At 42.2% G+C, this 26297-nt stretch overlaps 2 protein-coding genes across 2 annotated transcripts in view; one reads left to right on the top strand and one right to left on the bottom strand.

Annotated features, from left to right (window-relative positions):
* Positions 1-26297, bottom strand: part of LOC143841291 (uncharacterized) — a 188566-nt gene that overhangs the window by 105226 nt on the left and 57043 nt on the right. The window lies entirely within an intron of this gene.
* ENAM (enamelin) lies at positions 10312-25714 on the top strand. Its single transcript, XM_077345417.1, has 9 exons — positions 10312-10406; positions 14087-14153; positions 14244-14288; positions 15105-15146; positions 17703-18044; positions 18874-18915; positions 20829-20879; positions 21313-21360; positions 21967-25714. Exons 2-9 carry the CDS (start codon positions 14100-14102, stop codon positions 24646-24648), a joined length of 3306 nt encoding a protein of 1101 aa, XP_077201532.1. The 5' UTR covers positions 10312-10406; positions 14087-14099; the 3' UTR covers positions 24649-25714.

Consider the following 26297-nt stretch of genomic DNA (forward strand, 5'->3'; position numbering starts at 1 on the left):
GTCCAAATATCAGACTGGCAGGCATTAATATAATAGATTCACAGAGTTGGAAAGGACCTCCAGGCTCATCTACTCCAAACCCCTGCAGACAGCAGGAAATTCACAACTACCTGTCCACCACAGTGACCCCAATTCCATGCCCAGATGATGCCCTTTGGCCCAACCACTTACAATCTGCCTAAAATACCTTGAACCCGAACACTGGTTCTTCATAATTCTGCAAATATTGATGGTGCATTTTCTCACAATATTTGCTAGATGCTTGACGCCTAGAGCAGAAGTCTAATTTAGTCCCTCACTGGAGATCTGATCATTGATAACTGACAGCATTTAAGATCTCCTATGCAGTGGTTCTCGATAAACAACTGTGTATCATAGTGGATGGCACAGTTTCCTCTTCTAAGAAGAAAGGTTTTTCCATCTCAATTGGTCTATCTAGAACCACTACCTAATGCAGAAGACTTTGGGGTCTACTGTCGCCCATTAGGAGCTGGAACTGTGCCACAGAATACCCCCAAGCATTCATCTGTACCTGTATTGCAGAAAAACATCAGAATTGGTGAGCAATCCAGTAACCTTGGAGGAAGCCTCTCTGCCATTCCCACACTGACAACTATCATCAGCTTCTAAAGAGCTGAACTTCCAGGAAGAAGCCATGTTATCCTGACGAAATAAGTGCTGACTCGTGCAAGCTCATATAGAAATGGATTTTATTAGTGCTTAGGCTCCTGATGGATCCCCGTGTAATTAAAGACCTCAGAGTTCCTCCGCAGATGGGTTGAACACCACTGCTGTATCTTCCCCATTGTATTTGATGGCTGGCATTCAGTGACATTCAATATTTGACAATGAGGAATATGTCATATTTTGTATCTGACAGAACTCGACGAGCAATGTACTGTAGCAGTTGGCTTAATGGGACTTCATCACTGAAGCCTGCCAGCCTCAAATCAAGACACTCAAACATGCAGACAAACATTCAGGATGGTTTCCTATTCAAAACGCAAATACAGATTTGAAGTTTGTCATTCAAATCATGCAGTACATGCTGAAGGTACAATTGTTTGCGCCAGGCCATAATATTTGTTATTTTACTCAGACTTTTTAGCTAAGGACTTCTTTTAGCTGATTGGGGTGGGGTTTTAGGGTTGCCACCTCCAGGTTCTTTGGGAATTACACCTGATCTCCAGATTTCTCCAGGAAGAAATGGCAACTTTGGAGGAGGGATTCTATGGATGCACATCTTGGCTGGGCTCCTCCCCAAATTCTATCTTCCCTAAACATTGTCCAAGCACTGCCCACAAATCTCCAGAAATTTCCCCATCTACAGTTGGCCACCCTATGCGCTTGTGCTCTGAGGTCTGTTTGATGCAGTCTGGAGCTCAGCTGTAACACCAGGGGGTCTCTGCTGGGGCAATTTGACATGCTTCTTTGTGTGTCTGCACATATACCATATCCCCCCCCCCCCACCATATAACATATCACAAACTGCTGTTGGAATTTCCCTTGGTTTCAGCCAAAGCCAGCCGTGCTTTCCAGCATGAGTGGACAATGTTTAGGAGAAAAACAAGTCCAAATTCCACTGGAGTTAGCAGAATTAGTTTCACGGTTCTTTGGATTCCAACCCTCAGAGCCATCAACAGAAGAAGCTTCATCTGGTGGTTGGTTCTTCTGAACTTACTGTCTGATTTTCACACAGATGAGAGGCTGTTTTTTTTCTGGAGCTGGAAGGCATTATTAACCCCACGTAGTCTGACTTTTCTCACTGCATTGTGGGGGGAGGGGGATGGCAACGTGAAGGATTCTCTTGAATCAGAGCTGTATTTTCCTTCTTCTTTAAATAAACATGCAAACTGTAAACCCTAATATCCCTAAGCTCTCACTTGGGAAGTTCACCCACAACTATCTATTTAGATTCAGGTGGGTAGCCATGTTGGGGCAGCACTCCCAGCTGCACCTACTGCTCAGCACCATCAGGGCAAGGGTCCTTGGTTGGTGGGGTACAGGAGGAAGGAGAACTTATGCATGGGCTTAGGAAAGCCACACTTTAGGTGGGGACATGCCGTGGGTGAGTAGGAACAAGAGGGCTGATGGTGGTGAGTGGGGTTTGGCACTCCCTGCCCAGGGCCTTCAAACCTGGAACCAGAATTGGCTCCCCATTAACAGGAATGGGTGGTCTGTTCACATTTCCTGTATACCCATTTTGGAATGAATGGAGTTCCTCAGTTCCCTTGTCTTATTGCAGAAGGTCACTCCGCTTTACATTCCACAACTTTTTTTTAACCAACTAGGAGGATTTCTGAAATTAACACAAACCTTGTGCGTGCCAAGGCTCCTTCAAGGAGCCTTGTGCTAACACATTGCAAAAAAAGGACTCTGGGTTTGATGGTAGGGATGATGGCATGGAGATTATTTTCATGTGCTACTTTACCTGTACTTTTTCACATCAGTAAAACACTGGACAACCACTCATCCACTGCTTTTCTTAAAAGTGTTCTGTTTTGCCTCAGGTAGATGTGGGAGAAAGCAACAAAGGAACTCCAAGAAGCAAACACAGAATATTTTATGCAAATTTCAGAAGCTTAAAATAAAACAGCAGAGGATTCCCAATGCATCGTTGCCACTTTAGGAACGAGACTACATTTCTATCACCTTACACCAGAGCTGCAATCTGCAGTGGGCAACCAGCCAGGAGGATTTTGGTGGTGGGGATGTTGGTGCACAACCTCACTTCCAGCAAAAAACTGGATGTGATGACATGACATTGGGGGTGATTCTCTAGGATTCACCTAAAATTTTATGGTTACCATAGAGTTTTGATGAAACCTAGAATGACCACCCCAATGTCATAACATCACTTCAAGCTTTTCACCAGAAGTGACATCACACGATAGTGTCCCCCATTCCATAAATCCCCCTGTTGGTCTGCAAAATGCCAGTTAGGGCCAGGAAAAATGTCCTAGAAGTCTCCCATTTGCCCTCGTACCTTTCCCTTCCTATTGCCACTCACAATGCCCAGCCCAATGCTGTTCCTCTGATGGACAAGGGAACCACATTGGAGGAGTTGAATCTGTAAAAATCACCCTCCTTTCCATCCATGGAATTCTCTTCAGGATGATGTTCCAAATTCTTGGAAGACATGCAGATAAACAGAAAACTTAGTCCATGTCTATCTTTAGAAGGGCTGGATTTAAAAAGCCCCCACCCCCTTTCGTGTAAGATTACCTGAAGACTTTAAATAAATGTGCAAACTGTAAACACTAATCTCAACCAAACCACACTGTGTATGGGTCAGTGCTGGCTCAAGGATTTTGGCTGTCTTAGGTGAGTTAAAGTTTTGTGTTCCCTCATTGTGTCTCAGCCGCCGAAGAGCCTAAGAGGAGCTAATAGGCTGTTTTCTGAATAGACTTGCTTTCCAAATTACATTTTAGTGGTTGCCAGGTTTTTTTTTACTGCTTTCTCTTTACAAGGATGTTTATGACCTATCCAGGGGATGGGAGGTCAGAAAGGTTTTCATTGTACTACTTGAAATTTCAGCACCCTAAGTAGCTGCCTAGGTTGCCTTTCTCATCCAGCCAACACTTTGCCTAGCAGGAATGTCTTGTATTCAGAAGATGGGGTCCAACTAACATTTGTTGACTGGATTGCTGGAGAAGCCAATCCATCTGTTAAAAAATATACTCTTACATCTCTACTTATTTAGTTTTTGATTTATTGACCACCACCAAGCTGACTCATGGCAGTTTCCAATAAAACCCCAATAATATCAATTTTAAAAAATGCAATTTATAAAGTCCACTGGCAGCATAACCCCATTCTACTCCCAACTCACCAGTCCAGCACGAATCAAATAGCCCTACCCCAGCATGCATTGCTAGCTGATCTCATGGGGCCCCTACTGCCTTAGGTGTCCAGGGCATCCTGAGGAGGAATCTTACACAGCCTGGCCTCAACCAAATGCCTGGTGGAAGAGCTCTGTCTTGCAGGCCCTGCAGAACTGTGATAGCTCTGTCAGGGCCCTCAGCTCTTCTGGGAGCTCATTCCACCAGGTCAGGGCTAGGACCAAGAAAGCCCTGGCCCTGGTTGAGGGCAGGCATACCTCCCTTGGGCCAGGGACCACCAGTAGACTCAAACCCACAAAGCAAAATGCCCTGCGGAGGCATAAAGAAACAGGCAGTCCCTTAGATATGTGGGGCCCAGACTACAGATGACCTTGAATGTTTATACCAAAACCCTGAACTTAATCTGGTATGCAACTGATAACTAATGCAGCTGCCTCAACACTAGCAGAATATGGGACCTCCAAGATAACCTGGAGAGGACCCTAGCAGCTACATTTTGTATAACTGTAATTTCAGGGTCAAGGACAAGGGAAGGCCTAGAAGATGCCTCCCAACATACATCTTGACTGGGCTGATCTGGCCACATATTAAGATTACCTCATAATGAGCTCTGCATGGATCTTCCCTGAGAATCAACTTGGATACTCCAGTTGGTATAGAATGGTGTATCCTCCTGCTTACAATCAAGAGCTAGATAAACTATTATGCAGTACCACTGCTGGTTAGCGACTTACCAGGTTCAGTTCAAAGTTGGGGCTGTCATCTACAAAACCTTTAATGGCCTCAGACCCACCTCCAGCCTCTCCTTCTATGGTCTGCTGCAGTAGCTTCACTCACCTGTGCAAAGCCTTCCAAAGATGCAAATGGACAAGATTGGCAATTGCCAATTTATGTGCATTGTCTTTGGTGGCACTGATATAATGGAATAGTATTGTAGTTTAGTGCAATGATTATTGTAGTTATCATCTTGCTTTTATTGCAATGTCTTCTACCACTTTCTGTATTGTTTGTGGTACACCTTGCCTTAGGCATTCCGCTGTTTGTCACTCGCATTGTTTTCTGCAATCCTACATTCATGGGTTGTCTTATGCTCTCTATTGTGACATTGTTCTACATTTGGTAATCACCTTGAGTCTCAGCAAGAAAGTTGGACTTTAAATAAAGTGAATAAATATAAGATAGCAACAATACAAGATAAACTAATAAAAGTAGCCCAAGAAATAGTAATCCCTATATGAATAAAAATCTGGGATCCAATTATACAGAATTCTGGAATTCTGTAGATTATTATATGGAGGGTGGAGCATCCAACTCTTTGCTGTCCTGTTTCCCTTTGCGGTCCTGCCTAGCAAAATAATTACATTTGCAGGTATTGCCGCAATGAAGGTGAAAAATGGACTCTGCTTCCGTTCCCCAGTGTCCTTCCAAAGGTCTATCTACATGCCAGTGGATACAAGGAAAATCTAAGCAGCCAAGACACAATAGACAGCAAGATAACTCATGCAACCAGGAACCATGCTTATATTGATTCAGAAAGTCACCTCTGGCAGAAAGTGGAAATGGAGTGCACAGAAATGCCAATCCATTCAATGCACAATTCAGCAAAAATGATGTGCCTGTCAAGAACAAGAAGAGAGTGAACAACTCAGCAGATCTTTCCTTCCCCTCACCTCCATTGTCCTCATTGCCACCATGTAGTGCATGAACTGAAGCATGGTATAAGCAAGGACAAGTACAGAGAAAAACAACCCTGTCTGTTATTACAACTATTCTATTAGCTATTTTTTAGCTTAAAAACAATGAAAATTAATGATAATTGAGGATGGAAATAAGTTCGTCACAAATTTTGTGAAGTGAAGAACTGCCATGAACTTCCATTCCTTTTGATGCAGTTCATGGTGGTTTGTAAAAAGCAGATGGAAGGGGTTTAATCTCCTGCTTTTACAACTTCATGAAAAATAGCTGTGCTTTCTGCCACTCAGCAATTTGGTTTAAATGGATGCTCTGCTCAATCAAACAAGCCACAGGGAGCAGAAAGCAGAGTTAAATGGCTCCCAGACATTTCACCCCGTTTTCAGCTCCAAAGATACATACAGTAAGGCTTAACCAGAATTTTCTTATCTCTGAGTTAGAGTCTGGAGGGTCAATGGTTGTTTCTCTAAGAGCCAGATTTGACCCTCAGGACTTTTAGCTTAGGTCAACATTTGTTTTTTGAAATTATTTGTCCATTAATCATTAGAGATGAGTACCATTCACATTGAGATCAGCCCTGGCTGCTCCTTAGAAGGCCAGATCCTGAAGATGAAACTCAAATGCTTTGGCCACCTCATGAAAAGGAAGGACTCCCTGGAGAATAGTCTAATGCTGGGAGCGATCGAGGGCAAAAGAAGAAGGGGACGACAGAATGAGGTGGCTGGATGGAGTAACTGAAGCAGCATGTGCAAACTTAAATGGACTTTGGGGAATGGCAGAGGACAGGAAGGCCTGGAGGATCATTGTCCATGGGGTTGCGATGGGGCGGACACGACTTTGCACCTAACAACAACAACCATTCACATTTTAGTAGTTCAGTTTGTGATTTGTGGTTGAACCACACTCCAAAGCACAAACACATACAACCCCTACACATAAATAAAACCCATGCTTTCTGCTCCCCATAGCTTTCCATGGGGAGCAGAAAGCAAGGGGCCATTTAAACTGAAGAGCTGAATGGTGGCCCCACCACTCAGCTGTTGGGTTTAATTGACTGGGCCTCATTTAAACTATTGTTTTCTTCTCTCTGTGAAAAGCCTCTGCTTTCTGCTCATCACCACTTTTTGTGGGGAGAAGAAAGCAGTGGTTTAAATGCCCCTCTGATTTCTACTCCCTGTGAAAACATATGGCAAGCAGAAAGCAGGAGTTTAAACTTTACTTAGTTCACACACCAGTACCAAACTCATGGTTTTTATAGGTTCAACCATAACCATGAACCAAACCACAGAAATGTGGTTCATGCCCATCCCCAATGATAAACTGGTAAATAATTTTTAAAAATAAATGTTGACCTAAGCAACTAGAAGTCCTGAAGACCAGATCCATTGGCCTTCCAGATTCTAAGAAAGAGAACAGAACAACAACAAATTTTATTTATGGTCATTCAGGCCAAAGTTCAAGTGCACAATAGATAATAGAAAATTCTGATTAAATTTAGTGCAGATTAAGTCCTGGGAAGCACCAGTTTGGCAGAACTAAATGCATCTCTTCCTGGTCTTAACCAGCTCTGTCCACCTAAGCAAACTAGTGACCTGAAAGCCATTTTAATATCAAATCCAATTAGCAGCTGGGTAAACTCTGGATCAAATTCAAAGAGGTAAAGGTCTGTGATGATAGAGTTGAATAAACGTGGTACATATACACTTTCCAGGTTATAGTAAACATTTGATCATTGGGAGCAACATTTTCTGGTATTTTCGACATTCTGCCTATATATATAATTTTGTGTGACAATACACTGATTTTGCTACTATATATAGTTTTGTGCATCAATACACTGATTCTGCTACTATTATTCACCTTTTAAAGTTTGATTTTCCAAGGCAATCAGCAAATCTTGTTCGGATACCTATTGATATTATTTAAAGCAAGTGATGTAGTTTCTGGATGCTACTGTTCTAAGCCCTTTTCTCCTGGACTTGTTATTAAATATAATAAGAGACTGAGATCTGGCAAGTTCTGTAATAACATATTCAAAACCCTACATACTATATCAACTGCTAGGCTGAAGCCTAGAGTGACGTCAAATGTCTCAGCTTTACTGATTGGTTCCAAGTTTGTACAACAACATTTAAATGTTGCTCAGCTGATAACTTAAGAATGGAGAGCCAATTGCTTGGATATCGAGTCTTAGATTTTTTCCCCCTATCCCATCTGAGGACCCCAAGAATCCTTTCCCACATTCTAGAGGTAATTATTATTGCTATTACTATTATTTTCCAATTTATTGAACTTTTAATGTATTGTTCTCATTAGTAAAATAATTAAAGCAAAAAACCCAAAGACATATTTTTTTACAGTTTTTTAAAAGTTCTATGAAAAAGATTAGTTTACAAGTAAAAAAAAAATTGGGGATGAAGTTCAACCAATGTTAAAAACTTTTTTGTCTATGGGGCTGCAATCTTAAATCCACTTTCTTTGGAGTATGCTCCACTTAATAAATGGCACTTATTTCTTAGTAGATCTGCTTAGGACAGCTCCCTGGAAAATTCAAGTACACAAATCCATTAAAATCAATGGGGCTTAAACATGCTTAACTTGGGATGGCTTTTGTCCCAGATGTCTGGTGTTCAAAACAATTAAACAAAAAGAAATTCTACAAGTCAAAGGTGTGTGTAGTAATCCTTGCAATTTAGATGTGTACATCCAAACTTTCTACCTTAGTTGAATTTATACATGAATGTCTTAAAAAATGCCAGCATTTGTTTTGATGTTTATTTGATACTCGTTTTTTTTAAAAAGCTACCATAGAACAAAGATAGCATCATTTTGAGATGGGGGTCATTTTGAGAATTTTTAATATATACTTCATTTTTTTTTCCAGTTTTCATCTGAGGGGGTAAAAAACACTGAGTTTTGCCAGTACATTTTGTGATTTCCATTCTATTTCATATTAGAAACTCATGAAAAGTTTCTTATAATATGTTCTGACTGTAAAGGAGCATATAATGGAACACTAACTGTTCTCTTTAAGATTCTGCTGAACAGACCAAAGTGTTTTTGAGTTTACTATAACTCCTGCTTGTGGAAAACTAGACAAATCTCCCATATTGTACACAAATCCCTTCTGTGCTGTCCCTTGAAGATTCAATGGATTTAAAAAGTGTGATCTTTTTCTAAAAGCTTTTGGCTTTGCTGATGAAGTCAAATGCAGAGGGATAGACTTATTAACCTACTGTAGCAAAAGTCAGAGAGCTGTGACTCATGCAAGCCCATACTGATGCAAATACTGTCAGAGGCACAGAAATTCGTATTGCAGCTAGAACCATACCTCCTGCTTCACAAGATTACAGTCATTACATCCTCTCACACCTATTTTATGAAAACATTTATTAAAGAGTGCATAGGCTTAAATAAATTACATCTAAGCATCAATCCTAAATGCACATACATGGAAGTAAATTTTATTGAAATAAACAGAACTGCCTATCAAATTGCATTGCTTGGATGATACAGTTTTAGTCAATTTGATGTCTAGAGAACAATTCCAAGGGAACCTGCTCGGAATCCTACTAACTGTGGCTTCTCCCAGTAAAGTATTTTAGCACTGTACTACAATCTTTGTACCAGTCACTGTAAATACATTACCCGAATTGATGAATAAACCAGTATTTTTAAAAGAATCGTTGGCTATCAACTGACTGTGCAAAGTTCAGGTCCAGCCCTTGACCTTTTCATGGCCAATCCAAGAGCATCAGAAGCATTGGGGGAGAATTCTGGAATGGTAATGGGACTTTCTAAAGGACTGTGTGCTGGAATAAATGAGCAGCTTGAACTACCACCCTCCATCCTCTCTTCAAAGTGGTCCTCTTATAGAACAAACAGGTGACCATAGCAATACTATTGCATTCTGTAAAAAAACAACAAAGTTCTACAGTTTTTAATGACTGGATAGTGCTACTCCTTTTGAGCGTGAAGGATCTTGAATTTGCATAAAAAATCTCTGGAATATAGCAAACTCACACACTTTTGTTATGATTATTGGAAATGACGTGTGCTGTTAAGCCACATGAACTTGGCTCACTTTAGTTACAAGGGACACTGGTAATTTTGAGACATTATTTCAGGTTACATAGTAATTGTGCATGATTTGGGGGATTAAAGTACTACTATCTTTAAAAAAAAATACCAAATGCATTATTCTTAGAAGAAAATCTGAATTGGGTAGCATCTTTGCAGGCCAAAAAATGGCTCCAGGGTATAAGCTTTTGTCAGTCAAAGCTCAGTTAATTGTATAATAGTGAGGCCATACATACTGAATTTTATTTAAAGCAACCTATTATACTAAAAGAGCCTCTTGTGGCGCAGAGTGGTAAGGCAACAGACATGCAGTCTGAAGCTTTGCCCATGAGGCTGGGAGTTCAATCCCAGCAGCCGGCTCAAGGTTGACTCAGCCTCCCATCCTTCTGAGGTCAGTAAAATGAGTACCCAGCTTGCTGGGGGGTAAATGGTAATGACTGGGGAAGGCACTGGCAAACCACCCCACTGGCAAACCACCAGTGCTTGCACAGGGGATACCTTTACCTTTTTAAATTATTATTATACTAACAACATGAGGCATTTTTACATGACAGTTTAGCTAGTATCTGACAAAGGGAGCTTTGACCCTTGAAAACTTTGTTGGTTGTTAAGGTGCTAGGGGACCTAATTTTTGTTCTACTATGGCAAATTAACACAGTTTTCCAACTGATACTTAATTTGATTTGTTTCTTTCAGGTGTTACCCAGCTGCAGTGGGATGCATTCTTATCCAATTTAATACAGGGGGCTCCATCCCAAAGGAAGTAATATTTGCAATATAAAATTTCACTAGGTATGTTCAAATTGGTTCACTTGGACATCTCAAACTGTGTGCATCCAGATAGTTCCTCACAGAACAGCAGATCATGAAGTAAATGAATCTTGGACTATATCAGCAAATGGAGGTGGCTCATATATCTGAATGTTTCATCATTACAGAAGCTAACAAAGCTTAACATCAGGGGAAAGGGTTGTAGCCTAGACTTTTCTTCAATATTTTGTTTTGGACATAAGGATTTTTTTTTAAATGAGCAGAATTAAATGCAGTTTCAGTCTGAAGTGGTACAGTCCAGGAACAATTTTACTTCATCAGCTGCTGCCCGTGTACTCAGATTCTCATCACTGTTCTGTAAAAACAGAAGGTGCTAGGTGACCTAGCTTTTGAAAGCCAGAGAATCAAATAACACTGGATGCTGTCTTCCCAGTGAGGCCTTTAGAATCTTGGCCAGAGTGTCTCACTTTCTTACTTACCAATGATATAAGACATACAAATCCTGCAGGTTCTATGAATGTTGCTCCAAACATCCCATTATAGTAAAAGTTATGTACACATAAGCTTGGTTTGAATTGAGACTATCATTATTAGTAAAACCTATAAGTGGGTTTGAAATTTTATCCAATTCTCCCCTTGAATCTGAGAAGACACATCCATTTTTGGAAGGGAGTCCATGAGTAGAGGAGGACTGTTTCTGTGAGGATGGACAGTTTATTAAAGGTTCACACTCCATTGGCTGAAAGATTAAGATTTCGTGTCTAGAAATCTGGATCTTATCAAGGAGTAACTTGGGAGAATGATCTAGATGAAGGGGTGGAGGGACTACTCATCAAGTTTGCAGATGACACCAAATTGGGAGGACTGGCAAATACTCCGGAAGATAGAGACAGAGTTCAACGAGATCTGAACACAATGGAAAAATGGGCAAATGAGAACAAGATGCAATTTAATAAAGATAAGTGTAAAGTTCTGCATCTGGGTCTGAAAAATGAAAAGCATGCCTACTGGGTGGGGGATACGCTTCTAAGTAACACTGTGTGTGAAGGAGACCTTGGGGTACTTGTGGATTGTAAACTAAACATGAGCAGGCAGTGTGATGCAGTGTTAAAAAAGGCAAATGCCATCACATCAAAATCACAAGATGTCATAGTCCCATTGTATATGGCACTAGTCAGATCACACCTGGAGTACTGTGTGCAGTTCTGGAGGCCTCACTTCAAGAAGGACGTAGGTAAAATTGAAAGGGTACAGAGAAGAGCGACGAAGAGTAGTTCAGAGTAGTTCAGCAGTGGAATAGGCTGCCTAAGGAGGTAGTGAACTCCCCCTCACTGGCAGTCTTCAAGCAAAGGTTGGATACACACTTTTCTTGGATGCTTTAGGATGCTTAGGGCTGATCCTGCGTTGAGCAGGGGGTTGGACTAGATGGCCTGTATGGCCCCTTCCAACTCTATGATTTTTTGATTCTATGAGAAGGGAAAGCTGCTGGAGTGCTTGATGATGTGGATGTTTGGTTGCAGATTATTGGTAGGGATAGGTTTTCTACTGCTGAGGCTTCATGAATTTTCGGAAGATCCAACCTAAGACATTCTAGTCTGTTTGTGATGGCTAGAAGTTCTGATAAGGCCCTCTTCAAAGGAGAGAAGGTTTAAACGATGCTCTTCGAGAGGCATTGATTCAGGCACCTGTATGTTTTCTCCAACAGGCCAAACAGTAACTCTCCAGGGCCATTTTAAGTCAAGAAAACAACATACCCCTTATATTATGGTTCTGATCCAACCTGATTATTAGATGGAGGGGAGGGGAACCACTGGGAACTCCAGTTTCAGACTCCAAGAATTTCATCTATTTGAGCTTTTTACAGAGTAGTTCTCCTATGTCCTTTGCAAAGCAAGCAATGTCCTAAAGGAAACTGATTAAAACAAACACAGTTGTTGGGCTATGACAAATTCCAATCTTTTCTACCTAAACAAGCATGGTGCATTATATACTGCAAAGTTCCTCTAATTTACATTACCCTTTGATCTGCAGCATTCCTTATTAATAGCTTATATAAGAGTCAATTCAAGCATCATTCATTACACATTGACTGCAACGTCAACTGATGTTCCCCACATGCACATACAAACATATTACAAATGAAGAATCACAAACAGACCTTGTCTATTAGTTCACAATACACTTGCCTATGAGTCCTATGCAATGTTGAAATCATTGGTTAAATAATGAAGCATCATTTGCAAGGCTAAATATATTTTTGATGTGTCAGTTACAACCACAGAAGCATACAATATTTCTTAAAGTATATGCAGTCAATGCACCCTCCCCACATACATTGGCAGCACACTTTGATGATGCATATCAATTGAAATGTTTAATCCTTTGTTTATCCTTTTCTAAGGAAACAGGCCAGCTAGAATTAGAGAGACTTAATTTTAAAGAGATGGAGGGATTTCACTTAATATATTGTAATATATTGTAATGCTTTTTGCAACCCCCCCCCCCACAAAAGTTGAAATTCCAGGTAGGAAAAAAATGGAAAAGCATATTATGCCCAGGGATTTCTCCACTGACCTCCATTCTGTATCACCAATAATTAGTTTCAGTTAAGAATTATGGTTAATGATTTGGTGACTCCTCTCAATCAAATAACTTTAATGAATGCTAATATGACACTATTGACACTATGACACTATTGAATAGTGCTTTAGGATGGTTAGGGCTGATCCAGTGTTGAGCAGGGGGTTGGACTAGATGGCCTGTATGGCCCCTTCCAACTCGATGATTTTATGATTCTATGATTCTATGAATAACAGTAATCAATTCTGGACTGAAGGAAGGACAAATAGTTGTTGAAATATAAAATGTTGAGTTTTCTACAAAAGAAGGAAATTAAGAATCAAGTAAACAGACCATTAACTGAATTTGAAGAACTGATTTGAAATATAGAGAAGGAAGAGAGGAAATTAATTACAAATAAGATTAGATTAACTCAAGGAAGAAAGGAGAAATATGATTTTAAGATAATTTGAAATAGTTTTAAAATTTATTTAATGCAATTTCAAGGGAAAACAATAGTTTAGAAATGTTCTTTGATTGGCTGGATGCCCTTACCTGAAAATTTAGACTAAGGTATTGAACAGACATATTGCTGGATGTTGTCCTTTAAAACCAATTCTTCATGTTTTTTATGTGTGTTCTTATTACTTCTTGGACTGCAATATCATGATATAGTGACATTGCCTCTATATTGGATGTGAATTATTGGATGGTTTGGTTTTGCTGTGCTTTTTGTTTTGATATATGTCTGTGTGGGCTGATCCTGCGTTGAGCAGGGGGTTGGACTAGATGGCCTGTATGGCCCCTTCCAACTCTATGATACTATGATTCTAAAATAAATAAAATAATTTTAAAAATTGCACACTTTGTGAAGTTGTCAAGTCACAGGTGTCTTAGGGTGATCCTGTGGGGGTTTCAGGGCAAGAGATGTTCAGAGGTAGGTATGTCATTCCCATCCTCTTCATAGTGATGTTGCTATTCCCTGATGGACTCCTATCCAAATAGTACCTGGGGGCTGACCTTACTTCACTTCCAAGATCTGATGAGATCAGGCTAATCAATTCTACGTGCTAAACTACATGGCCCAAAGTATGTGATGGAATTTTCTCCTGATGTGTGTATGTGATTTCATTTCATTTTAGACTGGGAAGAAAAATGAAGATCACCATCCTGTATCTATGCCTTGTGAGCACATCATGTGCAATACTGGTGAGCATATCAGCACTAGCCAGCCCACGAAAACAAATTGGTTTCTGTATGAGTTCTCAGCACTCCTGTTGTTCTTTTTTTTCACTTTAGCTGCGCAAGCCCCGCAGAGCAGGATTTGGGAGCAAGAGTGAAGAAGTAAGCACACATCTCGCTGTTTTGTTTTCTAAGATTAAAAGAAAGACAGATCAGAGATTTTGGACTTCTGAGGTCAATCAGAGAGTGCCAATTTAAGATTGCCAACTGGCAACTATTGGGAAACCTCTAGTCATCCAGTCATGTAATGTCCCCCACCTTGGTGTAGAAAGCCAATTCTTTATATTAGCCTTTCTCAACTTTTTTACTATTGACAAACCCCAGAAACATTCTTCAGGCTTTGAGAAATCCCAGAAGTGATGTGATTGTGCATATGTGTGTGTGTGTTTGTTTGTTTGTGTGTATAACCAGGGTCTGCTAGCCATAAAGGCTTTCTACTAGCACTCAGACAACTCAAACAGCAATGGGATTACATGTTCAACCTCCAAAGAGAGGTGCCATATGTCCTCTCAACTTGTTTGAAAAGATGTTTTCCCCTTTAGGAGGGAAAACGAGAGCAAAATTTCTATTATAACCAGATTAAATTCCTACCTCTAAGACTGGGGTCCAAAATGTATTATCTAGACACCTTGGCTAATTTGAAGTAAATCATTTTCAGATTTCCATGCTTAAAGAAAGTGTTGCGTTTCTGGTGTTTTAAATAATCAGAGTAGTTACCCATTCACTGATGGGGTGAACTATGCTACTCAACGGAATCTGATTTCAGTAAAGTCAGACGATAGCGTGTGTGTGTGGGGTGGGTGGGGTTACTTTATCATGCATATAAACAGCAGCAGGAAGATATCCATCTATTGTGTTATGGTTGTAGTCATCTGGATTTAAATGGAAAACAGCTTAATAAGATTTGCTTGCTCACAGATGATGCAGTTTGGTCCATATGCATATATGAACTCACCCCAAGTAAGTTGGCATTTTCCCTGCTTCTTGAAATAGACTGTCTGTACGGCTGAATATAAATTACTCATCCTCTTCATTTCCATGCTGCATAGATTTTAGATGGGGGTGGGAAGAAGCTGCCACAAATTACACAACAGGCAGAGTGGTCAGAAGGGCCACCTTTTCCTGCCATCATGCCCTCTTACCCACAGATTAAACCCATGAATAGAGGAGAGATATTTTTTTCTAGAAACTTAAATTGTGGAACAATAGGAGGGAATTTTAAAAGTTTTAAAATGTCAGGGTCTCTCAGGTTCTCCTCACAACATCTTGGCAACCATTCTGGATTGTCCAAGGGTAGTCAACCTGTGGTCCTCCAGATGTTCATGGACTACAATTCCCATGAGCCCCTGCCAGCATTTGCATCTGGAGGACCACAGGTTGACTACCCCTGGAATTTTAAGCAATTCTGGTCATCTCAAATTAGAGTTTCCAGCACTGGGTTGAGAAATACCTGGAGACTTTGGAGGTGGGAGTCAGGAGTAGGCAGGGTTTGGGACATGGAGAAACTTCCATGGAGTATAATACTATGGAGTTAACCCTCCAGAGCAGCCATTTTCTCCTGGGGAACTGATACCTGTCACCTGGAGATGAGCTATAATTCCAGGGGATCCCCATGTCCCAACTGGGGACTGGGTTCCCTAATGGCCACTAGTGCTTCACTTAAATACTTTAGATGGGCTGGGAAAGAAAAGCATGGGCAGGCAAGGCACAAAAGAAGACAGGGATGGATGGGCAAAAAGGAAAGGAAATTGGAGGGTCTTTTGCCTCTGGAGAATTGCTCACCACTAGAGGGCCCTTGGCCATCTTGACTGCGAATCTGTCTGAGAGTTCCCTTTACTACAAACACATGGCCTGCCTTCCTTTTATTAAACACAAGAAAGTTGCCCTCTGCCTCTAGGGGAATTTTTCTGTTGCAGCCCTCACTAAAAATGATGCAGGAATTCTTTTTCATTATTACAGTCTCACCGCCATTTACAATTCTCTTACATGAAATCCAGTTATCCTGGATCTCAGGAACAAGGGGGGGGGGGTAACTTTTAAATACATCCCAACTTTTTCTCCATTTATATCCTTCAGCCTGAAGCAAACTGAGCCTCTCCCTTGCACACTCATAACATCTCCACTGGATTGTCACAGTAACTTATTCTCATTATATGGATACAGTTCCTTGAACCACTTTGTTCTATTGAAGAGATGTCCTTCAGACCCTGAATCCAGGATTAGCCTATCAGACTTTTTGGCACTCTTCTTAACAAAAGCCTCACAAGTCCTAAACTCTTCTTATCCTGTCTAGATGTGGGATTGTCTCTGTTCTCAGGAGCTCTTTGTTTGAAATTGCCTCTTGGGAACTTCATGGAATTATTAGCTTTGCAGTCCCCCAAAACATTGTCTGTTCCACCACAAGAAAAACAACTCTCTCTCTCTGCACCTGTGAAAATCACTCCTCTACTTTCACCTAGATGCAGGCACAACTCTGATTTCCTGGGAACAATTTCTTTTTAGCCCCTTGTCATGCAGGAAAGTCAGCACAAATTCCACACCACAGTCTTCTACAATTTCCAAAGCTATGACCTGAGCTACTTTATAACTATTTGGCAAAGATAGCTGTACAGCTCTTCAAAGCTGAGACTATGTCCACAAGCTCTCAAATGCTCCCTCATGCTTCCATCCTCAGAAAACTTCACAGTAAACAGCTTCTTAAAAACCAAAATTATTTTTCTGTGGAATTGGGTCCCCAAACATCTTTCCATCCTGGACCATATGTATCATGAGTTGGAGCAATCCTTATACATTATAAATTCACTCTTAGGCAATGTATTTAAAAGTATTCATCTGCCGTGCACATCTCTCTTTAAAAGTTGATGCTTGCTTCTAACATGATCCTCTGGAGCCTCATCTGTTAACACCGCCTTTAAATCCAACCTATCAAACATTAACAAAGCCAGATGCCCCCACTGCAAATAGTCTGAGACTTCTAATTTAACCAGAAAGACTATAGAATCCTGAAAGTCCCCCATAATTCCATTTGTACCTTGAGCTTCCGGTTCAGGGGTTCCATTAGTGTTTTTGGCAGCCATCTTCCAGTTCTTGCTTCTTGGCTCAGTCTCAGAAGGAAATAGCAGCTAATTTCCATGTCAGCTTCTAGCAAACCTCTGGGGACTTTCCACTGCTCACAGCTGCAGTTCCCAGGACTGATCACCTGGCACCATTAGTGAGCACACAGGTACAGCTTAGCTGCTTAAACAACTTCACAACAGCTCTTCAAGGCTGACTTCACCAAATACTTGCTGATTGCAGTTCCAACACTTGCCATCCTCCAGGTGGGGCCTCCAGGTAAAACAACTGATCATACAGTTCAGTTTCCCGGAGGAAATAGCTGCTGTGGGGGGTGGACTCTATGGAATTGCTCAAAGAGTCAGAAAGTGTGTAAGAAGGAAATATCCATAACTAGAGGCTATGACAATAACAGTATCTCACTATATGTGTGTCTTTTCCCCCCTCAAAATTACATTTCAGCTGTCTCCCTTGGCACCTTTCTTATATGGCTATCGGCCAAGTTACCCACAGTTGTTCTCGCAGCCTCTGCAAAGATTTTACTTATGGCCACAGCAAACACCGGCACACCAAGCTGCTAGGGTGCCCCAACGCAGACCGCATCAAACTCCAGCAGCCAGGCAGCCAGTTCGCAGGCCACAGCTGAGGCCGCAGCTGCCGCAGCAGCCACACAAGCCTATACAGCAACAGCCCCGTGCCAAAATACAGCTGCCGCCAAGGAAGCCTCCAAATACCAGTCCTCCTCAGACGCATCATCAAGTGCCAGTGCATCAACCCAAGGGGGTCAGACCACAACAACCTCAGGTATGCAGCGGCTCTGGTGCCCTAGGTTTTTTTCCCTAAAGTTACTTGTTGCCAAATTGCATTCAGATTGATTCAGGTGGGTGGCCATGTTGGTCTGACAAAGTTGGAGCCCAGCAACACTACCTCCTTATCTTCATTTCCAAGTTTTTTCCTCCTTCTTTTTATCAGTTTCCTTCTATACTGGAGGACCAGTGAGTGGCTCCACTAACCAGGCGGACATGGCACATACAAATTACCTGTATATATACATGCGGCAAGAATGTCATATCAGACTAGGCCCTGAGTGGAAGTTGACCTGGATCTGGGCTTCACTTGACCGTTAAAATATCACCTTAACCTTGCAATATCACCTTGAGCTGCCACTTTGTCCTAGGGATATCCCTTTACATATGTTGCTAAAGTAGGAATCATGCCAACTGCAATTCTTACCACCCACTCCTTGGGCATTTCTGTCATCAATTTCTACCCTCACCCAGTGGCAGTACATGTGGAGGTCTCAGAACTGGGGCAGATCAGTGATGGCTGAAAATGGACATTGAGACAGTCATTTCTATATTCATCGTATGTTGACCCTTCAGTAATTTTAGTAATTTTAGTAATTCAGTAATCCAACCGTTTCAGTGTATTTTAAAGGTACCATTGGGCTCAAACTTTGTTCTAATGATTCTCAACGTTTTGGTTAAACTTGGGAGGCAGAAATAGTAACATGTCTTATACTTTCTTCATAGGTATTGTGATTAGAGAATTATAGAAGCTTAAAATGCAACAGTCATATGAAAAATGTTTTTGTTCTAAATGTGACATCTTTTCTTTCCCCCCCCCCCCATAGGTATTGTTCCCAAATCAGCAACATCTCTGGCACTTTCCACAGGTGAGCTGATGTTTCTAATTCCTGTGGAGAAATCCGGCAACAGTTTTCAAAGCTGCTGTGTTTATTGAATAAACTTGGATTGATTAAATGGTACATCCCAATTAATTGGGGAGTATATTACTTTACAACTCTGCACACAGCAGGTGTTCTCCTTGAAGAAGCATTCCTATTTCTTTCATGCACAGGAAGGATGGTCTTTTCTGAAATAGAGTGTGCTGTGACACATCGAATTCATGCTCTAAAAACCAAAGGGAATACTTCCCTCTCCTGACCTGTTATTTTTATCCATGCAAGTTTAATTGATTTAAGATCAAAAGATTTATCAAAGAGGATTCTGTTAATTGAAGCTACTACTTTTACATTAATGACAGCTGCAACCTTAATATGGGTACACTGATATTTTCCCAGTAGCTGACATATATTTAAGAAGAGATCTCCATTTGAAGAGAGCTCCTAATCTGGGTTGCATGTTGGGTTACCAGGTCAAATCTGGCTGCTGGCGGGGAATGGCAGGGCCTTTTCTGGAAGCTCCCTGATGTACTGACATCAACCGGAAATTATATTGGCATGTCGGAGACATCAGGGGGTGGACACTCTGGCTTTTTGGCAAAACAGTATGGTAGAATTTGCTTCAAACCATAAACTCCCCCCCCCCCAAAAAAAACAGAGTGTCAACCCTCCCCCAACAACCTGGCATACCAATGTCACTTCCAGGTGATGTCAGCACATTCTTTCAGGTTTGAGTGAGTTGGGGGTAGAGTGTGTGGGAGGGTGGAGAGGTGAGACCAGTAAGTGGGAGTCCCCCACCTGAACCAGTAGACCTGTCAACCCTAGTTGCATTTCAGTGGCCAAAATGAAGAAACCTGTCACTATCATCTACTTGAGTACTAATTAAAAGAGACTAACTCACACAGGTCACAACACGTGACACACCTGTGAGTGCCCACCTCCACCTCTCTTGGCCCTTGCCAAGTGTTTTTTTTTAGAAAGAAGAGGGGGCTTTTGCCCAGCAGGGTTTCTAAACACCCATTGGAGGTCTGATTGGCTGTGCAGATTTTTTTTTTTGAGGGGCTACCACAGCACATGGATCTTCACTGTGTTACTGAATGTAAGCTGTATATATATCCAAGAAAACATTGATATATTACATTTTCATTTTAGAATGCATCCTCTTCAACAGCTTCTGCCTGAAATGTTGAAGAGTTACTGCTAGAGTTATTTTACAGCCTGACATTTTGTGGGTGGGGCCACTGCCTGCAGCGGCCATTCTGTTAGCTGGCTTTGCCTTCTGCAGCAGCCACTTTGTAGTTGTGCCTGCCCACCACCATGTGTCAGAATTCCAATGATGCCCACAGGCTCACAAGGGTTGGAGATCCCAGATGTAGCATACACCTGTGACATTTCACTTCATTTACGCAACATTTAGTAAGAATGCGGCCTATGCACCTGAATTGCTACATAGTTATCAGGGATCAAGGTTGTTGTTGATAAGGCTTGGCAGTCTGAAGATACCTAAAAGCATGGGAAGAAGCCATGGAAATATTATGATGGCATGGTCAAGTATCCTCATGGCGTCCCAGGATGAAAAGTTGCTCAAAGTGAGGAACCATTGTAGATGTTGCTACATAAGAACCAGTAGCCTAGGTTGAACTATATCATCTGGAACTATATCATCTGAGGATTCTCTCTCCCCCTCCAAAGTTGTTTCTCTTCTAAATAAAAAGTATTTTAAGCTTTGTACTCTCTGCATACTGAACCTCAAAACATGATTTTAGCTTCACATTTGAGTTTCCCATGTCCAAAGCACACCCTCCAGCCACTGCTTCATGAATGCTGACACCATTTGTTATCGATAACAATTCCAGCATTGTGCTAATATGTAACTATTTTTTTTCTTTTGTATTGTATTGTAGATGTTCGGCCATGGAGGCTTCCACCCGCAACCATTTGGCCCATTCCCTGGAGTAAGGCATTCTATTTAAAGACTTCATGCTTCTTGGGACTGGGAGAGGAAAGCAAACTAAGGGAGCTACAATTTGTCTCAGTTCCAAAGCTAAAGTGGTCAGGGTAATCAAGACAGGCACCAAGTTGTTGTCGTGATGATAATGCCATTATCACAATACTGGCATGTATCCTACCACTCTGTTGAGCAGGAAGCTTCTTCCAGTCTAAACAGCCTTCCTCCAACTTGGGTTTCCCACTTACGTTGGAGGATGGTTTCAGACTTAACTGAGCAGAGCCATAGTGTCATTCACTGTGCAGTCCTAAGGAAAGTTATACACTTCTAAGTCTGTCAAAGTCAGTGGGCTTAAGAGAGTTCCACAATCATAAAAGTAATCTTATTTTTATATTTTGTTGCCCAGCCTTTCCTAAAGCTTGATTTTTCTATTTCCACAGCGTATGCCTGCTGGATTTGGACGGCCACCAATCAGCAATGAAGAAGGGGTAAATACAACAAGTATAAGAGGGATAGTGTTTGTCAATCCATGTAAAAGTTCACAAGAGAAAGGGTCAGTCTGCCATGGGGATCTGCAAGAATTGTCCTCAATAAGTCAATGGTTATTTGGGAGCTATCATGATCTTTGGCAATCTTTGATTGCAATCAGATTGTACTCATAAGAGCTATACCATTTACCCATTCCAGTTCTTTGAGTGGAAGGCTAAGGCTAGCTCAATCTTACCAGATCTCAGAAGCTAAGCAGGGTCAGCCCTCATTTGGTATGTGGATAGGAGACAACTAAGAAGTCCAGGGTTGCTATACAGATGCAGACAATGGCAAGCCATCTCTCTCAATCTCTTGACTTGGAAACCCTATTGGGTCACCTCAAGTCAGCTGTGACTTGATGCCACTTTCCTCCACCAGTTCGCAGACTGCTGTTTAAGGAAGGAAAGCCTTGAATAGACCTTTGTACCATAAGTCTGAGTAAACCAGCAGCCACCAACATGCCTTACCTGCATCTGATTGAAACAGCAATTGAAAGAACTGTACCACTAGAATGAATTAGCGTATGATAGTTATACATGTCCAAATTCTCTTAATCATGTTTGCAGACTCCGTACTATGGATATGGCTATCCAGGACTGGGAGTCAGACCCTATAATTCTGAAGAGTTTGAACAAGACTATGAGAAGCCCAAAGAAAAAGACGCCCCCAATACAGAAAGCCCAGCAGCTGATCCTGCGATCAATGCAACAGACACAAATTCAACTCTTTCCAATCCATCCAGTCAAGCAGGGAATGCTACCAATTCTGGACTCAGTGTAACAGACCATGTGGCCAATTCTCCAAACCTTGAAAGCAGACTGCTTATTGGAAACGGCGTCCCAACACTATCACCTACTGTTCATGTCTCAAAAGGCAATGTGGTAGCACAGAATGTCATGGATCAATCCATTCACAGGGGGAGCTCTCCAAATATGAATCATGTAATCCAAAGCTTGCCTTTGGATAAGCAACAATCCACAGGAAATGGTCTACATGTCTACAAACCTTATCCAGGTATGGAAGAGTCAAGGCACAGCACTTTCATCTCTAGGGGGAATCCCTCAGGACACCCTGACAACCCAACATATCCATCAAGTTATGGGGAGAACTTCAATCAGAGAGGCAACCTCCAAAACATCAACAACAACAACCCATCAATAAACACTAGACCTAACTCGTATGGACAACAGGAGCATGCCCATTACCCAGAGAGGAACCCACCAGACCAAAGACAAACTTTACCATTTCCTAGCTCTGATCCTCAAAGACAATGGAATAATGATCCAGTCTACAGGGAGAACAGCATCAATACTTTCCCACCTGAAGGCACTTCCGTGGATGTGCCAGTCAATACAATAGGACAACCTGAGAATGCCTACAACGTCAGGAAAGACACGGATCAGTTTCAGCCATCTGGAATGCACCAGCTGAGCTCACTTTCCCCTCAAGGAGTATTTTTGCCCACCAAAAGAACTTTATCTGAGGCAGAAACTCACCAGTATCACTGGAAGGAACGAGGCTTTAAACCTCCATTTCATGAAAGAGAACAATTCCCGAATCCACGAAACCATGTGTGGAACAAACAGGAGGACTTGCAGGTCTTCCAAGATGATCCTCCAAGGTACAACTCAAGGCATTCATCAGGTTATCATGGCCAGAGGGAACATGTTTCCCACCCTGAAAAGAGTTCTTATGACCAACCTCCCCGTTTCTTTTATCCTGATACATGGGAAGGGAGAGAAAGCTCTCCCACACTTGGTCCTGCTGGCCAAAGGGAACACCTTTTATACCCTTCAGCTGTGCCTTCAAACCAGGTGCAAAGGAACTCGTACCACAGAAGTGATTCTTTTGTTCAGCAGGAGCGTGAAATATATCCCAAGCAAACTCCGTGGGCCCATGAAAAACATTTGCTTGACCAGGACAGAGAATATAGAAACCCACCCTTTAATCCAGCTCATCAGCGTGCATATCCAAAATATCCTCCAGAAAATCCATCTAACCAAAGAAGAGGTAATGTGCCATATCAGGAAATTAACCCATGGAACCCTGAAGAACGTTCTCCACCATATGCTACAGAGCACTTGAGGCAAACAGAAAATATCCCTTACCGCAGGAACAATGAATTTGGACACAGAGAGAGGAATTTTCTGAATGAAGGAGCAGACTCTCCACCTCAAAGCACCACGCTGCTCCAAGGAGGATCACAATACTCAGAAAGAGAAACTTGGGGCCCTCACAAGATGGGGCCTTCTATTCAGAAAGAAGGTTCGCCTTATTTTAATAGCTATTCCCCAGATTTCAGAAGAAACCCAACACATATGGAAGACAAAGGGGGTGCTCACATTTCCAGTATTAATGTTGCAGAAAGAAGAAATTATCCTGACAGACTGGGATATCCAGAGGACTACCCAGGAGAGCACAGAACAATCATCTCATACCCAAGCGCCAACCGTTGGTGCTGTGCTGGAGATTCCTCAGTACCAAGAGAAAACTCACTGGCTCCACTGAGAAGTGCTCCTCAGTTCAGACTTGCGTCCTGGGAGCAAAGAGGAAGTTCGCTATATCCAGAGGCCAAAGGTGACCATGTGAAACAAGCTAGCCGTACGCTGTACCCATCTGGTATGCAATCTGAACAAAGCCCGCTGAATCAAAGAAGAAATCTGGGTGTGTTTGGAGAGGATGGAGCAGGTCTGGAGAAGGTTCCACCATGCTCCAAATTACAAGTAGGCCCAGAGAATGGGCATGAAGTCAACCATGAAACGGGATTAACGCCAGCTAGGGATACACCTTGTTATGGAAGAAGTATCCGAGGAGACGGGCACAGTATGCTTGAACAGATCATTCAGCCCAAAAGAGAGCATGAAGGGGCAGCTGCAGCCAAGTTTGCTCCTCAAAAAGGCCCACCGTCACTAGGGATCAAAAGTGTAGCGCTCGATAGTGAAGGCAGTAGGAAAGAAGAGCAGGCAGTGCTTGGGTTCAAGAGGATCCCATGTTTGGTAAACCGGTTAAAACAGTTTTTATCCAGCACTGGAGCTCCACCTGGTGACAGACAGCAAGATCTATTTTATGCAGAGAATCCTACGCTCAGCGGACAATCGTACATCGTATTGCCCGAACCGCATCCCCTGTCTAGCACTGATCCTGCCTATGACACCGCAGAGAAAGCCTTTACACCCAGTTCTCTGGGAGAAGATTTGGCTGATGAGCCAAACGAAAGGACGTCAGACTGTTTACTTCTCCAAAAATAAATGAAACAAAGAACCTCCTCTTTGAACTCGGGCAGGGTGTTTCTGAGGAAATGATAACAGCAAGTTATTTTCAGAGTGAGGTACTCTATAAAGGGGAGTCAACACGGCTGTGTAATGCTGAGAAAAGCAGAAATGTATAGATAGGATTGTGTTATGTGTATAGATTTGCAGCTTTTTGAGGCCTCCTGTCTGCCCGGGGGACCCACTTTTATGTGCTTTTTGCGACTGTTTTTGTTTTTTCTCCATCTCTCTTTCCTTTTCATAAAGCCTAGCCAGGATTTTATCACTGGTTGCAGTTGTGCAAATGTCAGCCAGAAGACACTTTAGATCCTCCTCCTTGCCACCATTAGATATGACTGTGTTTGTCACATTCCTGCTTTTGAAAAAATCAGCTGCAACAGTACACACACACACACAAACATCTCAAAATGGCTTTCATCCATTACTGGTGCAACCACCTTAGGTCACATCATGCCCTATCAGGGGTAGTCAAACTGCGGCCCTCCAGATGTCCATGGACTACAATTCCCATAAGCCCCTGCCAGTGAATGCATTCGCTGGCAGGGGTTCATGGGAATTGTAGTCCATGGACATCTGGAGGGCTGCAGTTTGACTACCCCGCCCTAGATGTTGAAGTCTAATGGCCTAGGTCGTTTGTGCTTGCTGCACGGGGAATCCGTGGGCGAGCTTGCCTGATACTGTTGCATAGAAGGAAATGAAGGGAGTCCGCATAAGGTGTCTCTTCCCTTCCGAACTCAATTTGCACAGCAAGACGGATGCTTTTGCAAACAGCAGTAACAACAACATCGTGGACGGTGTTGCACAGCCTTTCCTTGTTGGGGCAGGCATTGCTTGTTTGAAAGAAATGTGCTTTTCATCTCTCCCCCCCACCCCCCACTCCAAGTTCTTTGGCATTAAAATGCATTCATGCTGGAGTCAGTTTCCTCCTTTCACCTCTCTGTGATGGGTGTTGCTTTATCCTCCACTTTTGTCCCCCCCCCTCTCTGTCTCAGTAGCATTTAGTTGGCAGTGTTAAAAAAAAATAAAAAGTTCACAATTCACAACACGCAGACTTTTCAAAGATGTTCTCAGAAGGCTGTAATTAGCCAACTCCCCCCCCCCCCATGGTATTTTCCATCCATGATATGATCCGATAGCCTCTGAGTTAGCAAAGTGGTTAAATGCTCCCTTCAAGCCAATTAAGTACAGCAGGTGTGGAACAAATGCAACACAGCAAGTGCCAATAGGAGACCGGATGTCAGATGATATGGGGACAACAATCTTTCTGCCCTTCACAAGGTCACTGCAAGGTGATTCACTAAGTGGACAAGAAATGGCCTTGGCAGATGAGCAAAGATTAGGATGACAGTCCTTCACACACACACACACACACAAAGAGGCCATAACCCAATCAGAGTGCCATGGATTTAAATGTAAGGGGGAATGGATTACCCCCTTCTGCAGGTGACCTGCTCTGACTGTCATCTAATCATCCAGAGATCATTGTTCTAATTCACACTGTTTCTGCTGCTTTCTGTTTCTTTCCTCATTCACTGGCAGGGCTTAAGGGAGGGTCTGTATTTAGCCTCTAGCTAGGCTGTGCATGCTCTGATCTGGAAGTTAAGCAGGGTCAGCCCTGAATGCCCAGG

The sequence above is a fragment of the Paroedura picta genome, chromosome 7 (genome assembly GCF_049243985.1).
Source record: "Paroedura picta isolate Pp20150507F chromosome 7, Ppicta_v3.0, whole genome shotgun sequence".
Classification (NCBI taxonomy): Eukaryota; Metazoa; Chordata; class Lepidosauria; order Squamata; family Gekkonidae; genus Paroedura; species Paroedura picta.